The sequence below is a fragment of the Trichechus manatus genome, unplaced genomic scaffold (assembly GCF_000243295.1).
Source record: "Trichechus manatus latirostris isolate Lorelei unplaced genomic scaffold, TriManLat1.0 scaffold00075, whole genome shotgun sequence".
Lineage (NCBI taxonomy): Eukaryota > Metazoa > Chordata > Mammalia > Sirenia > Trichechidae > Trichechus > Trichechus manatus.
Window position 1 is genome coordinate 7512046 of NW_004444011.1, and position 13150 is coordinate 7525195.

The following is a 13150-nucleotide window of genomic DNA, read 5'->3' on the forward strand; positions in this document are numbered from 1 at the left end:
TCAAATGACAATTGGTCCTCTATTGCCAGCATATCTATTGTTTGTTTTTTTCTGTGGACTTGTGAGCACAATAATGAGTGGTTTAAAGGCTGTTGCATTTGGTGAATATTTTTTAGGAAGTTACCTCTTCTGAAAAATCAACCACCACAATATTGTTATGTGTGACATGTTCTTCAGTGCAGCCTTCCCAAGAGGCTAAGAAATCAAGTTTTCCTTTGTCATGAAAGGCTGAAGCTATGGATTTTTTTTTTTTTCCAAGACAGAAATAATGCCACATAGTTGCTGGGTGGCATTACTGAGTCTTAACCTGTGTGCTAGCAACAGAATATGTTTGCTTCTTTGTTATAACCAACCTGTATTAGTCCTAGGTGACTCTTACCCAGTGCTTACCATGAGCCAGGCAGACTGAAGCACTTAAGAACTGTTGACTCATTTAATTCTCCAAGGAGGAGGGTGGGGGCTATTTTGAAGCTCTTAACATTACCTCCATTTTGTAGATTAGAAAACTGAGAGATTAAGTAATTTGCGCAAGGTCACAGGACTAGGAAGTGGCAGGGTCGGGATTTGAACTGGGCACTGAAACTCCATTTTGCTGTCTCTAACGGAATGAGTCCAATAATCAGAAATCTTTTTAAAACTAACAATTTGTGTTCCGTTTGGTTTCCTACTACGCTCAGCCTTTAGCTTGATTTTCTGGCTTTCCTAATTAGGGTCATGAGTTTGTATTCGGTTCTTAATGGAGGTGAACAACTTTTCGGGCAGCCCTGTGGCGTTTAATTGCAAAACAATATAGTGTGCGCACACACCCATACACACTTAAAATGAGAGATGACCGTTTATTAATCAAGAAAGGCTTGATTCTGGCCTAAAATGACTAGTCGTTCTCCAAGAACAGATACAAAATGTGAAGGGGTTGGGAAACAGTGATAGAAGGCTCTTCCTCATCCAGGGTCCAAGGGCTTCACGCAGGCATGCTGGGGACATTTTCTCTCGGAAGAAGCCGGTGGGAAAGGGCGCAGGACGTGCCTCGCCGCGGCGGGGACGTAGAGTCTCCGGGTTCTCCTCGCGTCTCCCAACTCCAGGGCCCGACCGCGTCGCTGCGCGCGGCCCTGACTGCCTCCGCCCTGGGACTGGGCGCTGCGTAGAGCGGAGGTGCGCCACTGCCCGCGGTCTCGTGGGCTGGAGGAGGGCTGGCGCACCCCCGCCCCGCGCTCCCCGCGACCTTTGGGTACCAGGAACATCAGCCTGGGGGTTGAGGGTGCATCCGGCTAGGGAAGAAGAGAGAGGAGGAGGGGCAGGGAATGCGCAGATTCGAACCCTCCCGTTTCTCCCACCCACCTATACCCTCTGCCCGGTTACCCGCCCGCGACTGCCCACCTGGTCGCCCCAAGCTGCCGCATGAGATTCGCTCCCCAGGCCGCACACTCGTAGCCCGCGGCTGTTGCGGCGCTCTCCGGCTTTCTGCCCTCCCCCCTCCCCCACTTCGCCCTCCCTCCCTCCCTCCCTCCCTCCCTCCCTCCCCGAGTCCCCGACGTGCTCGTTCACTGCAACTTTGGTCGGGGCGCGCCGGTGGGTTTGGCCTCCGCGGCGGCAGCGGCGGCGAGGCGGGGGAGCGAGTGAGCGCTGGGGGCGGGAGCTAGAGTCTGCGTGAGTCACCGGTACCTGGAGTGCGAGCGACGCAGAGCTAGCGGCGCGGAGCCCGAGCCGGAGCTGGAGAGCGCGGCCGGCCCCCAGGCGGCCAGGCCCCGCCGCGCCCCCACTCGCTCCACCGCCGTCCTCCCTGCTCTCCTCGCCCGGCGCAGTCGGCTCTACCAGGGCCCGGCCATCCACATCCCTCCCACCTGCCCGGAGGCGGTGCGGGGCCCAACGGGGGATGTCACAGCGGCTCCTCGAAGCCCCCAGCCGCCGCTGCCGTCCTCACAGCCGCTGCAGCAGTCACCGCCCCCGCCGCCTCGCAGCCGCCCCCGGGAACCGCGAAAATGAACCCCCAGTGCGCCCGCTGCGGAAAAGTCGTGTATCCCACAGAGAAAGTCAACTGCCTGGATAAGGTGAGCGAGGGGGCGCCGAGCCAGCCCGGACCTGCGGGTCGCCGGGCTGCACCTGCTTGGAGAAGTTTTGGCTTCTGGGATGGAAACAGATGAGTGTGCCTTTGTGTGGATAGGTACAGGGGGAGGTACGCAAAGGAAAATGACCGCGGGATGTCAGAGACAACGATTTGCGAGTGTAAGGTTGGAATTAGAAAAGGGTTTTGTCGGGGTGGGGGCGGCGAGGGTGCGGGCTGCTGCGGAGAGCGCACCGCGGCGCGCGGCAGGGGGCCCGGAGAGCCGCGGGGCCCGGCGTGCCGACGCTGGGCTTTCGGGAGCAATTTGCTAGCGGTGGCCCCTCCCTCCACCATCCTTCGCTCCGCCCCAACCCCTACTCCTATTGCTCAGTGCCTCCGCATCTCCCATCCCACTGATCCCCCTCCGCATCCCGGCCTCACCCCACCCCAGCGCGGGAATGTGGCGCCTCCTATGACGGCGGCGAGGTGGAGAGGCAAATAGTAATTAATATGTCATGGGGCGGCTGCTGCCGCATTTCTAAGAATAATCGCCGCCCAAAAGCGCCGGAGAGCTTGACCCACGGGTGCCTAACCCACCCGATTGGGGAATTCCACAGTAAGTGACTTTAGCCTCGTTCCTTCGGCGCAGCTCTCTGCCCTTCCCAGGCGTGAGTGGAGTTGAGCAGCCTGGGAGAGATCCGGGAACTACCCTGAGTGACTGACAATTGAAACTAGCCGGAGGCTTTCCTCTTGAAATTTGCGTTTGGTGATACAAATGCCTCATTAGAGCAAGCTGTCATCCCGACAATCATCTGGGACAGAGTTAGCGTTTCCGGCAATTTAGTGAAAGCTGGACAGGCATGGGCGGAGGTGGTGGGGGGGGGAGGAGGGGAGCAAGGGTACTTCCATAGTACAGCTCCTGCAACTTCGGGTTGCCTGACTTACGGCAGACACATACTTATCCGGTCTTACAAAAACTGTGTTTAGGCTCTTTGAACTTGATTCCGTCTTGTTTTGAAGCCACGCTATGGTTTCCATTTCTCCGTTTAGCGAGCTCATAATTCCTTCCTATATGTTTATAGGAGTTAAGTTCAGTAAGGACAGAGCCTTGGTAGTTCTTCCATCGTGAGTCTGCACGTTGTGGTGGGTATTAATTTTAATCTCAATTTTAATAGCTGCCTGCTTTATTTACTTGCGGAAAGGTCGGTAAACACATCCATTGTTAACCTACGGAGCCCTGGTTAAGCGTTCGGCTGCTAACCAAAAGGTTGGCAGTTTGAATCCACCAGCCGCTCCTTGGAAACCCTATGGGGCAGTTCTCCTCTCTCCTGTAGGGTCACTATGAGTCGAAATCAACTCGATGGCAATGGGTTTTTTGGTTTTGGTTAACCTACAATCATTTTGTTGTATTTTCAAATACTGGGACTGTGATGCACTAAAAATGCCTGCCTTCTGTACCTATTCTGAAAAGAACTGGCATTGTATTAAAATTTTAAATATTTATTTTTTTCAGTATTGGCATAAAGGATGTTTTCATTGTGAGGTCTGCAAGATGGCTCTCAACATGAACAATTACAAAGGCTATGAAAAGAAGCCCTATTGTAATGCGTAAGTATTGTCAACGTGGTATGCCAGGTGTGGCACGGTATCTGCATAAAAGCTAGTGGCTCTGCCTGTTACCTGAAGAATTAACTCACTCTGTCACCCAGGTGTGGCAGTCACCAACTGCCTGTTTATGCCGCATACTCTGGTGCTGTACACTTTGTTGAAGGTCATTGCATTTATGTTTTTCTAAAGTGTAGGGTAATTTGCATGTCTTTAGTCAGAAGGTTAGTTTTTCAGGTTCATAGTGTTACAGAGTTAGAGACATTTGTTTAGTAGCTGCAGAACTTGTACACTGAGAACATGTGGGCTCTGAAATGCATGGCAGGTAGATTCAGGTTCCATTTAATTATATGATGTTGCTATATTGCAGTTTTATATCCGAGCCTAGTTACTAAGGAAAGGAGTCTTGCTCACTTGGTCTCAGCTGAGAACACTCCAGAGATCCTGGGGCCTAAACAGGGAACTAAAGAATTGAGACCTGGGTATTTCAGCTGGTTGGTAGTAGGCTTGTGGATGGAGATTAAAGATGGTAAACTTTCTTTGGCAGGCTTCTCTGTAGGCATGTGTCTAGTCTATTTTTGAGATAATAATAGCAATTAGCTAACATTTATATAGTATTTACCAGGTACCAGGCCCTGTTCTAAGCACTCTTTGCATATTGACTCATTTAATCGTCACGACAACCCTGTGAATTAGGGGGGCCCTGGTGGTGCAACAGTTAAGCACTCCACTGCTGACTGAAAGGTTGGCGGTTCCAACCTACCCAGCAGCTCTGCCGGAGAAAGGCCTTGTGATCTGCTTCCATAAAGATTACAGCCAGGAAAACCCTATGAGGCAGTGCTACTCTGTCACATGGGATCACTATGGGTCGAAATCAACTCAACGACACCTAACAACAACATTATTATCTTCAGTACCTGGGTGATGCAAATGATTAAGCACTCTACTGCAAACTGAAAGGTTCGAACCCACCCAGAGGTGCCTCAGAAGAAGGACCTGGCAATCTGCTTCTGAAAGGTCACAGCCTTGAAAACCCGATAGAGTAGTTCTACTCTGCGCACATGAGGCCACCATGAGTGGGAATCAACTCAGTGGCAACTGGTTTTATTATTATCCCCATTTGACAGATCTAAAGAAATCGAAGTATGGAGAGGATAAGCCTCAGGAAGGGGTTACTCCTTGATGCTGCAAGTGGTTAAAAATTGGCCAGTGCTTCCAAATGGCTACCTTGCTGCCCTGGGGCTTGTGTCTCTTCACTCCTGTGAGCATCTCCACACCCCAGACTATTTTCTACTGTGGACTCTTGGCCCTGGTTGTTGGGCCTTCCTTCTCTCAGTCCTTTGTGGTCTGGAGGCAGCAGTGGGGACTCTGTGGACTCCTGGCCTTTGACTGGAATAATGCTGGAGATTCATTCTCTCTGGAGATTTGGAAGTAGCTTCATTCAGATCTCCTGGAGATGGAGGGCCCGTGGCTATATTCATAAATTCATGCTTCATCACGCACTGGGAATGAGTTGATAGATAGTAGATTTTTTGTAAACAAATACGTATAATGTGCTTATACTTGTCTGGTAAGAACTTTCTTTCCTGTTCTGTAAACCTCTTTGTGTGTCCTTCAGGTCCAAGCTTTGTACTTTGTAGGTAGACCAGAAACTTTTCAAGGAATCAGAAAATGAGGGTGTTGAACAGAATTTAGGACTCTAACGGATAAGTGAAGTCCACAGGTATTTCTCAAACTTAGTGAATTTTTCAACTCTCTTATGTCATGTCTCTTACTAGGGTATCATGCAGCAAAAATGAGAAGATTCCAGTGTCATGGTTTCTTGCTTTCCTTAAAGAGAGGTATAAATGACTGGTTAAAGATTAGAAGGCAGGCAGCAGCAGTGAGAAGGGAAAGGGCCTGGATGGGCCCATTAACAGGATAATTGTTCTTTGGTTAGTGGAAAGTGAACCATTCTTCCTGAAACCGTTTCAGCCTGTGGCCTGATTTGATCAGGCTTTATGGGCCACATCAGGATTCTTTATAGCTCTGCAGCCCAGAGTATAACCCAAGTGATAACAGTGCCTTTGGGTGCCCCTGTAAGGTCTGGAGGAATCGAGAGGGGAAGAGGAAAGACAGAGAAAGCAAAGAAAGAAGTATAAACTAAACCTATTGCTGTTGAGTTGATTCTGTTGATTCTGACTCATCGCAACCCTGTAGGACAGAGTAGATCTGCCCCACAGGGTTTCCAAAGCTGTAATCTTTATGGAAACATACTGCCACATCTTTCTGCTGGTGGTTTCGAGCCGTCAACCTTTCAGTTAGCAGTCGAGCACTTAACCACTGCACCACCAGGGCTCCTTTAGAAAGAAGTATACATATGGAAAGAGATGAAAGCATTGAATGAAGGAAAAAAAGAAATGATTAAGAAAAGGTGCAAAAGACACATCTGAAATGGAGTTGTTGATTGCATCATGCCACTTAAAAATTCATTGCTCACTGCTTAGTTTGAGTTCAGTCCAATTAAAGAACTGTCTATCATAACTCACTCCCAGATTATGCAGCAAGTCATGGGTGACTCAGGAGGGGCTGATTTGCACTGTGGCTTAATAGTGAACTAGTGCCCAGAAACCCTGAGATTTTAGTTGTACCCCAAAACAAAAAGATTCTGCTTGTAGATAGATAGGAAACATCCTACCATGTTGTTTCTTAGGTCCACGCCTTATTTTTAATACTTTAAGTATCTTTCACTTGAGTATTTACAGATTTTCAGATTTTCTCTCTAAATTTTTTTATAAGCACCTCTGTAAGTCATTATTATTTATTTATTAGTTTTGAGTCAAATTTTTGGGTCCGCTCCTTAGTTTTTTTGTTTCATATTGAACCTGATATCTCACTTTATTGAGCATGTGGGAAGAGAAGACAGGGATACATTTTTAGTGGGTTAATGAGTACAGCGAACTGATATTTTAAATTGTGTCATTTAGCCTTAAGTTCATGTCATAAGCTAGGTATGCTAGCTCCAGAAAGTAGAGTCCAGCAAAGTTGAAGGTTGTATCTGCCATGAGAATTCCAGACTCAGGAGGCCCCTCTTGTTCTCAACACTAATTTTTATAAGGGTGCAGGGTGCCCTGTAAACTCGAGGGTCGGTGTGGATTGCCCTCTGGGACCCCTGATGCATCTGCTCTCATTCAGGTGGTGTGTGTCAGTCAGCTCTGCACTGTGGTCTTGGCAGAAGGGCTGCCATGATTTCTCCGGGTCAGTGGTGGAAAATTGTTTCTCTAACATAATACAGTACTACTCCCAGAAAATGAAATATTCTATGTCTATGTAAAGCAGTGTTTTTATCTGTACCTTGTTTGGCACAGGAGTCAATATACATGTATACTTAAAAGAAAATGACTATTCTTCTTCTCCTCTGCAACTTTTTATTGTGAAAATTTTCGTACTTACAAAATGGGTCAAAGAATAATACTGTAAACACCTTTATACTCTCTACTGAGATTCAAATATTGTTACCTATTGGCCATATTTGCTTTATATTTTTCTCTAATTTTATGTGTAAATATTTTTATTATTGTTGGACCATTTGTAAGTCAGTTTCATATAGCAAAACTCTTCATCCCTAAAAACTACAGCATGCATCCACTAAGAATAAGGATTTAGAGCCATTATCACACCTAAGAAAATTAACAAACATTTCATAACATCTCGTGTCCTGTCCATATTCACATTTCCCCCATTGCCCTGAGCATCTGTTTTATAGTTATTTATTTATTTTTAAATCAGGACCCAATCAAGGTTCATACTTTACATTTAGTTGTTACGAAAATGACTACATTTTGTGATTGTTGGAGATTCGACATCCGTTCTTCAATTTCTGGTGTAATTTCTGTCGATTGACATAATCCCTCAGTGTTTTCAGGAAGAGGATTTAAGTAGCATTTCTGGTGAAAATAACATACATAATTAATTCAAGAGCCTGTAAATAAGTATTAAGAATATGTTTTAAAAATTTGAAAGCATGGACCTAAACATTTAGAATTATTTTAAGAAAACATAAAGGCTTCTTATTTTTAATTGATACCTGAGGGCATTTTTCTAATGGAATAAAGTAGTGAGTGCTTCTTCAGTTTACAGATGTTGCTTGTTTATATTCTCATGTGTTTAGAGAAGAAACAAGATTTCTGTTTGATTTCATGCAAAAGAGAACATGTATAAAATAAAATCTACATAATAACTTAAATTTTGATCTTTTGATAGAATGATCAAAGTATAGTATACACTAGATGTAAGATTGGGCACAATACACATTTAGTTCCTAACTCAGCAGTGCACACTATTAAAGTATTTAAAAACAGACTGGTCTACTTGAATATGTGCCATATTTTTATAAGCCTTTATGTTTCATAAGCAGGCAACGGGTTCTTAAGCACATTCAGGATTTTTTTTATCATGGAACTTGTAAAGAAAAGAGGACTAGGCAATGTTTTTATTGCTTAGAGATGCTGAGAAAATAACACTAGATGATTAGACAAAAAACATAGTTCATATTTATATGCGAATTGGTATGCCAAGTTAAACTTTGTACATTTTGATACCCAACAAGCCACACAATGAATATAAACCCCACGGCCATTTATCAAATAAATGATTTAATTTACTGTGTGTAAAAGTCAAAATGAGGAACCCTGGTGGCGCAGTGGTTAAGTGCTTGGCTGCTAACCCAAAGGTTGGCAGTTCGAACCCAGCAGCCACTCGGCAGGAGAAAGATGTGGCAGTCTGCTTCTGTAAGGATTTAAAAAAAAACAAACAAAAAACCAAACTCATTGCCAGTGAGTCGATTCTGACTCATAGTAACCCTATAGCGACCCATGGCCTTGGAAACCCTGTAGGGCAGTTCTACTCTGTCCTGTAGGGTCGCTATGAGTTGCAATTGACTTGATGGCAATGGGCTTGGTGGTTTTTTAAAAGTAAAAATTGCATTTTATAATGTGTTTATAAAAAATATATCAGTTGTTTAAATTTTCAGGGCAACATTACCACTTAGAGATAGCAATGCCAGTGACTGGCCAGTAGATGCATTGTCACCAAACGTCAAGTTATTTTAGTCTGGGGAGGGACCGGGTACTGATGCAATAGTTTAACGTGACCTTGCCAGTAATTTCCCCAAATCATCACTTTTGCAGAATTTTTTTTTTCTGGGCTGAAAATTTGTACTGAACTGCCCACATTTAAGAAATCTTGTATGTATGTCAAATGTATCTTTACTTATGGGACTAAAAGGAAACAAATATCTGTGCTAAGTATGTTTAGTTGTCCTTCCGAATAAAATTCCCTCCCACCAAACAGTTTCACTTAACATAATTTTAGAAGACATTAAAAATAAAACAGCAGGAACTGTGTGTTGCGTTTACCTTTGTTCTGCCTGTGTTAGCCTTCCTTGTTGTGAGTGTTTATTGACTTTACAGCCTGGAAGATGCTGAGCTAGGGGCAGCTCATTATAAGCCACCCAGAACAGTCAGCACAGTTCAGCCAGCGTGTCTTGAGTGTGATTATCTAGGCCCACGCTCCAAACAAAAAAAAAACACCGTTGCTGTCTTCGATTCTGACTCATGGTGACCCTGTGTGTATCAGAGTAGAACTGCTCCAGAGGGTTTTCTTGACTGTAATCTTTATGGAAACAGATCACCAAGTCTTTTCTCCATGTGCCACAGGGTGGGTTTGAGCCCCAACCTTTAGGTTAGCAGCTGATCGCAAACTGCTTGCGCCACCCAGGGGTCTTAGGCCAACGCTCCAGTCTCTCATTTATTATTTCTCTGTTCTTCACTCCTCGTTAATACCTTTACCAGTAGCTACCAATTGCTGTCCAGTTGATGCCGACTCATGATAACTCCACGTGTGTCAGAGTAGAACTGTGCTCCATTGGGTTTTCAATGGCTGATTTTTCAGAGGTAGATCACCAGGCCTTTCTTTCAAGGCACCTCTGGGTGGACTCCCACCTCCAGTATTCTAGTTAACAGCAAGTGTGTTAACTGTTTGCATTACCTAGGGACTCCTCTCCAACTCTGACCAAAAAAACCAAACTCGTTGCTGTCTAATCGATTCCAATTCATTGCGACCCCTTAGACAGAGTAGAACTGCCCCATAGGGTTTCCGAGGAGCAGCTGGTGGATTCGAACTGCTGATCTTTTGGTTAGCAGCCGAGCTCTTAACCACTGTGCCACCAGGGTTTCCTCTTCAACTCTAGCATCTGGAAAATAATCATACGTCAAAGAGTAAGTATGAGGATTAAATTGGTTAATACGTGTAACGGTACTTAATGCATTATATGTTTGCACCACCCAGGGTCTACTAAGGGGTAATCAGAGGGCACAGAAGAAAATGAAAGTTAAACCTGAGATTTTTCCCTCTATGTAGTTCACTTATTGCTGTTTGAGCCTCCCAGGCCTGGTTCTGTAACACTCCAAGAATTTGAGTTATCTTGTGGGAATTTTATGAAATTCTCACTATCAGGTTAGCTCTAATTACTTAAAAATGTTTCATCAAAGGCAGCATGGTGTAATTAGAGTTTTGGAGCAAGACAGAACTGGATTTGAATCCTGACTGTGTCATGTCTTACTGAGCACTTCTCTTCATCCTAAGCTTCTGTTTCTGCATCTATAAAATAGAAAGAGTAACGCTTAACCCCCAGGCTGTGTGAGGATTAATGGAACAGTGCATTTAAAGGGTCTAGCCCAAGTCCTAGCTCATAGCCGACCTTCAATGCTATGTGCTGTTCTTTCCTCAGTGGTACTTTTTCGAGGAGTAAAGGGGAACAAAGAGGTTAGAAGGGAGAATAGGAAATGTATCAAATCGATGATAGGCAGTCCCAGCTATTAAAAGGTTTATACTAGTGTTTTTCAGAGTGTGGGTTGCCACCCATTAGAGAGCTGTAATCAGAATTCAGAAACAAAGGAAATAACAGAGTGAATTTGAGTAGTAAAAAGAATATTATTTTGGCAAATTTTTTTTTTTTCCCCCACTGGAAGTGGTGGTTAAAATTTTTGAGAAACCCTGGTTTACTTCCATCTTCTTAATGTCCCATGCATCAGAGAATACTGAAGGTTGTCTATTAATACAGTACTGTGCAATAAGCTCATGAATTCAAACAGCCATTGCTTTCACCGTGTTCTGTCTGTGCGGACCACACCCGATCCCACCACCTATCCCCTGGTCCAACCCAACCCAAGCATCCTTCAGCTTAGCAATCAGAGCTCTTACCACCCTGCGTGGTAACCCCGTGCTTACATGTTGGCGTGCCCTCTAGATTGGGCGGCTCTGTGAGGGGAGGGAGGGGGTCTGTCTTGCTCACCCACTGTCCCGAGAGCCTGGCGCTTAGAAAGCACTCAGTACGTATTGGCTGTATTGGGAACTGTGAAGATTGTGCTAGCATCTCAGTATAGTCCCCCAATTCAGGATAAGGCCCAGGACTGTTTCTCCTGAGGAGGTAGACAGAAACGGGGAAATTTAGAGGAGCTGGGTCGGGATTAGAGTTTGAGGAGCCTAAATGGTGTTCTGCTGACCAGGTTTCACAAAGTCCCAATACCAAAGAATAAGGCATCCCTCCTGATGGGATAGGCTCACATTTTCCAATGGAAAATGAACATGTTGGAGTTGACTTTCCGTGCTTAGAGGTTTGGTTTCAAAGTATGACATCTTTCTAAAAGTATTCCTTATCGATGCTGATTTATTTCCTTCTAGGTTTAATTATAATCTGTAAAATGGGAAAATAATTCCTACTTTACAGGAATTTTATAGAGATTAAATGGAAAAATGTTTGTAGGCCTTAGTACAACAAAGGATACCAATTAGGTGCCTAAATGTTAGTCGCCTCGCTTGTTTATAAAAATAAATTGGAAGTTGTTTTCTCATATATCTCTTTTAAAGACAGGAGAAAATGTCACATTGTTAAAAGTGACATTGTTAAACATTGACACGTAGTTTCCATGGAAGGATATTGTGGTATGTAGGAGTTCTGGTTAGCATCCATTATAATATGCCTTGCCTGACTTTTTAGTTACATATGTCATAGAAAAAAGTTAGACCTTTTACTTCTTAACATAGACCTGATATGGGAGGATGACAGTCTTTTTGTTGTATTTGAATGATGGCAAATGAAGGAAGGAAACACTTCTTAGAGCCAAATAAAAAGATTCCAGTGTGTATGCAAAATGATCTGATTCTCACCTTATTGAACCATTAATAATATAAAATGCATTTTAGCATCGTTTGAAATCATTTTAGAACACTGTCTTTAAAAACCATGCATTGAGTTCTGTCACACTTGGAAATATTTCCAAAAGGTGCCTTGGGTATATGATTTCTGTTTTATGATGATGTATTATGGCATGATGTCAGATTAGAAAAGATTTTGAGATGAAGCACAGCAAATATCTCCTAAATCATGGTGAAATGCAAGGTTAATGCAAGATATAGATGTGTGTGCTTAAAGGTATATTGATTATGTGTCAAGGGTCCGTGTAAGAATGTGTTTCGGTATGTCTTCTTTAAGTGTTTTCAGGTGAGTGCTTTACAAAGGGTGAGTGGTCCCTGGGAATGTCAGGAGTTAAGAGATATACAGATGTACCTAGACATGACACCCTCGTCCTTGATGAGAGCTTCCAGCGCCCTCAAAGCTCAGTCTCTTGGGGAAGGGCAAGTCAAATTTCTTTCCTTTTCCTTTGTGTTTCTGTTCTCCTATAGTTAGCATTACTTGGAAGACCTTGGCTTGGAGCAGTGGGATATTTATGAGCTGAGTATTCAAAATATTTCATGTATTTCATACACTTAGTAAAAAGGTTACTATTGATTCCTTCATGCTCACGTTGACGGTTTGATTTCAGCAAAGTTCTGCTAATGAAAACAGACAGACAAAAAAACAAACTAACCAGTTCTGAACGCTTCTGTGGTTGAACCTAGACACAGTGCATAAACATAACCGTGAAAATGGGAAGTTGTGAGAAGGACCAAGTTTGAATGGTGGCGATTGTTTACTCCAGCACTGGAAACCCAGAATTAGTTTTATTTATAGTCAGCTGTACATTTTTCTTAGTGGAGTCCTTAAGGGAGTTACTTTGCATTTCTGTTTACTTTTTCACACTCTGTTGACTCATTCTCAGTGAGTTCTAGGAGCTAGAAGATAACTAGTCAGATGCGTGTATTCTTGAATAGCATCAGATCGATAACTAGACTGGTGGTCTGTTATACCTCTACTTCAGCCCAGCAGTCTGAGAAAGCCATTTGGACAAAAATCCTTGATGAGCTCCCCTGATGGTCATTATCCATCAAAGGCAGATGCAAGTGAAGCACAGAGAGCTTGGGGGAGCGGATGGCTGTGCCCAGCTGAGGGCCTATAGATCTGGGAGTGGAGGAGAGTTAGACGGTTGCCTGCCAGTATTGAATTTGGTCTTTAAATGCGTCTTCATTAACCATTAGTTGATCAAGAGCATGAATTCCACCAGACTTAAGCAACGCACGGGAGCA

The 13150-nt window shown here is 44.3% G+C and overlaps 1 protein-coding gene across 1 annotated transcript in view; it reads left to right on the forward strand.

Moving 5' to 3' along the window:
* The first annotated feature begins 1959 nt into the window (after window positions 1-1959).
* NEBL (nebulette) overlaps window positions 1960-13150 on the forward strand; it is a 510414-nt gene continuing 499223 nt past the window's right edge. Inside the window, exons 1-2 of the mRNA XM_023735056.1 lie at window positions 1960-2048; window positions 3555-3649. Of these exons, the coding sequence (XP_023590824.1) occupies window positions 1980-2048; window positions 3555-3649 (164 nt within the window). The 5' untranslated portion in view covers window positions 1960-1979. The remainder of the gene's footprint in view (window positions 2049-3554; window positions 3650-13150) is intronic.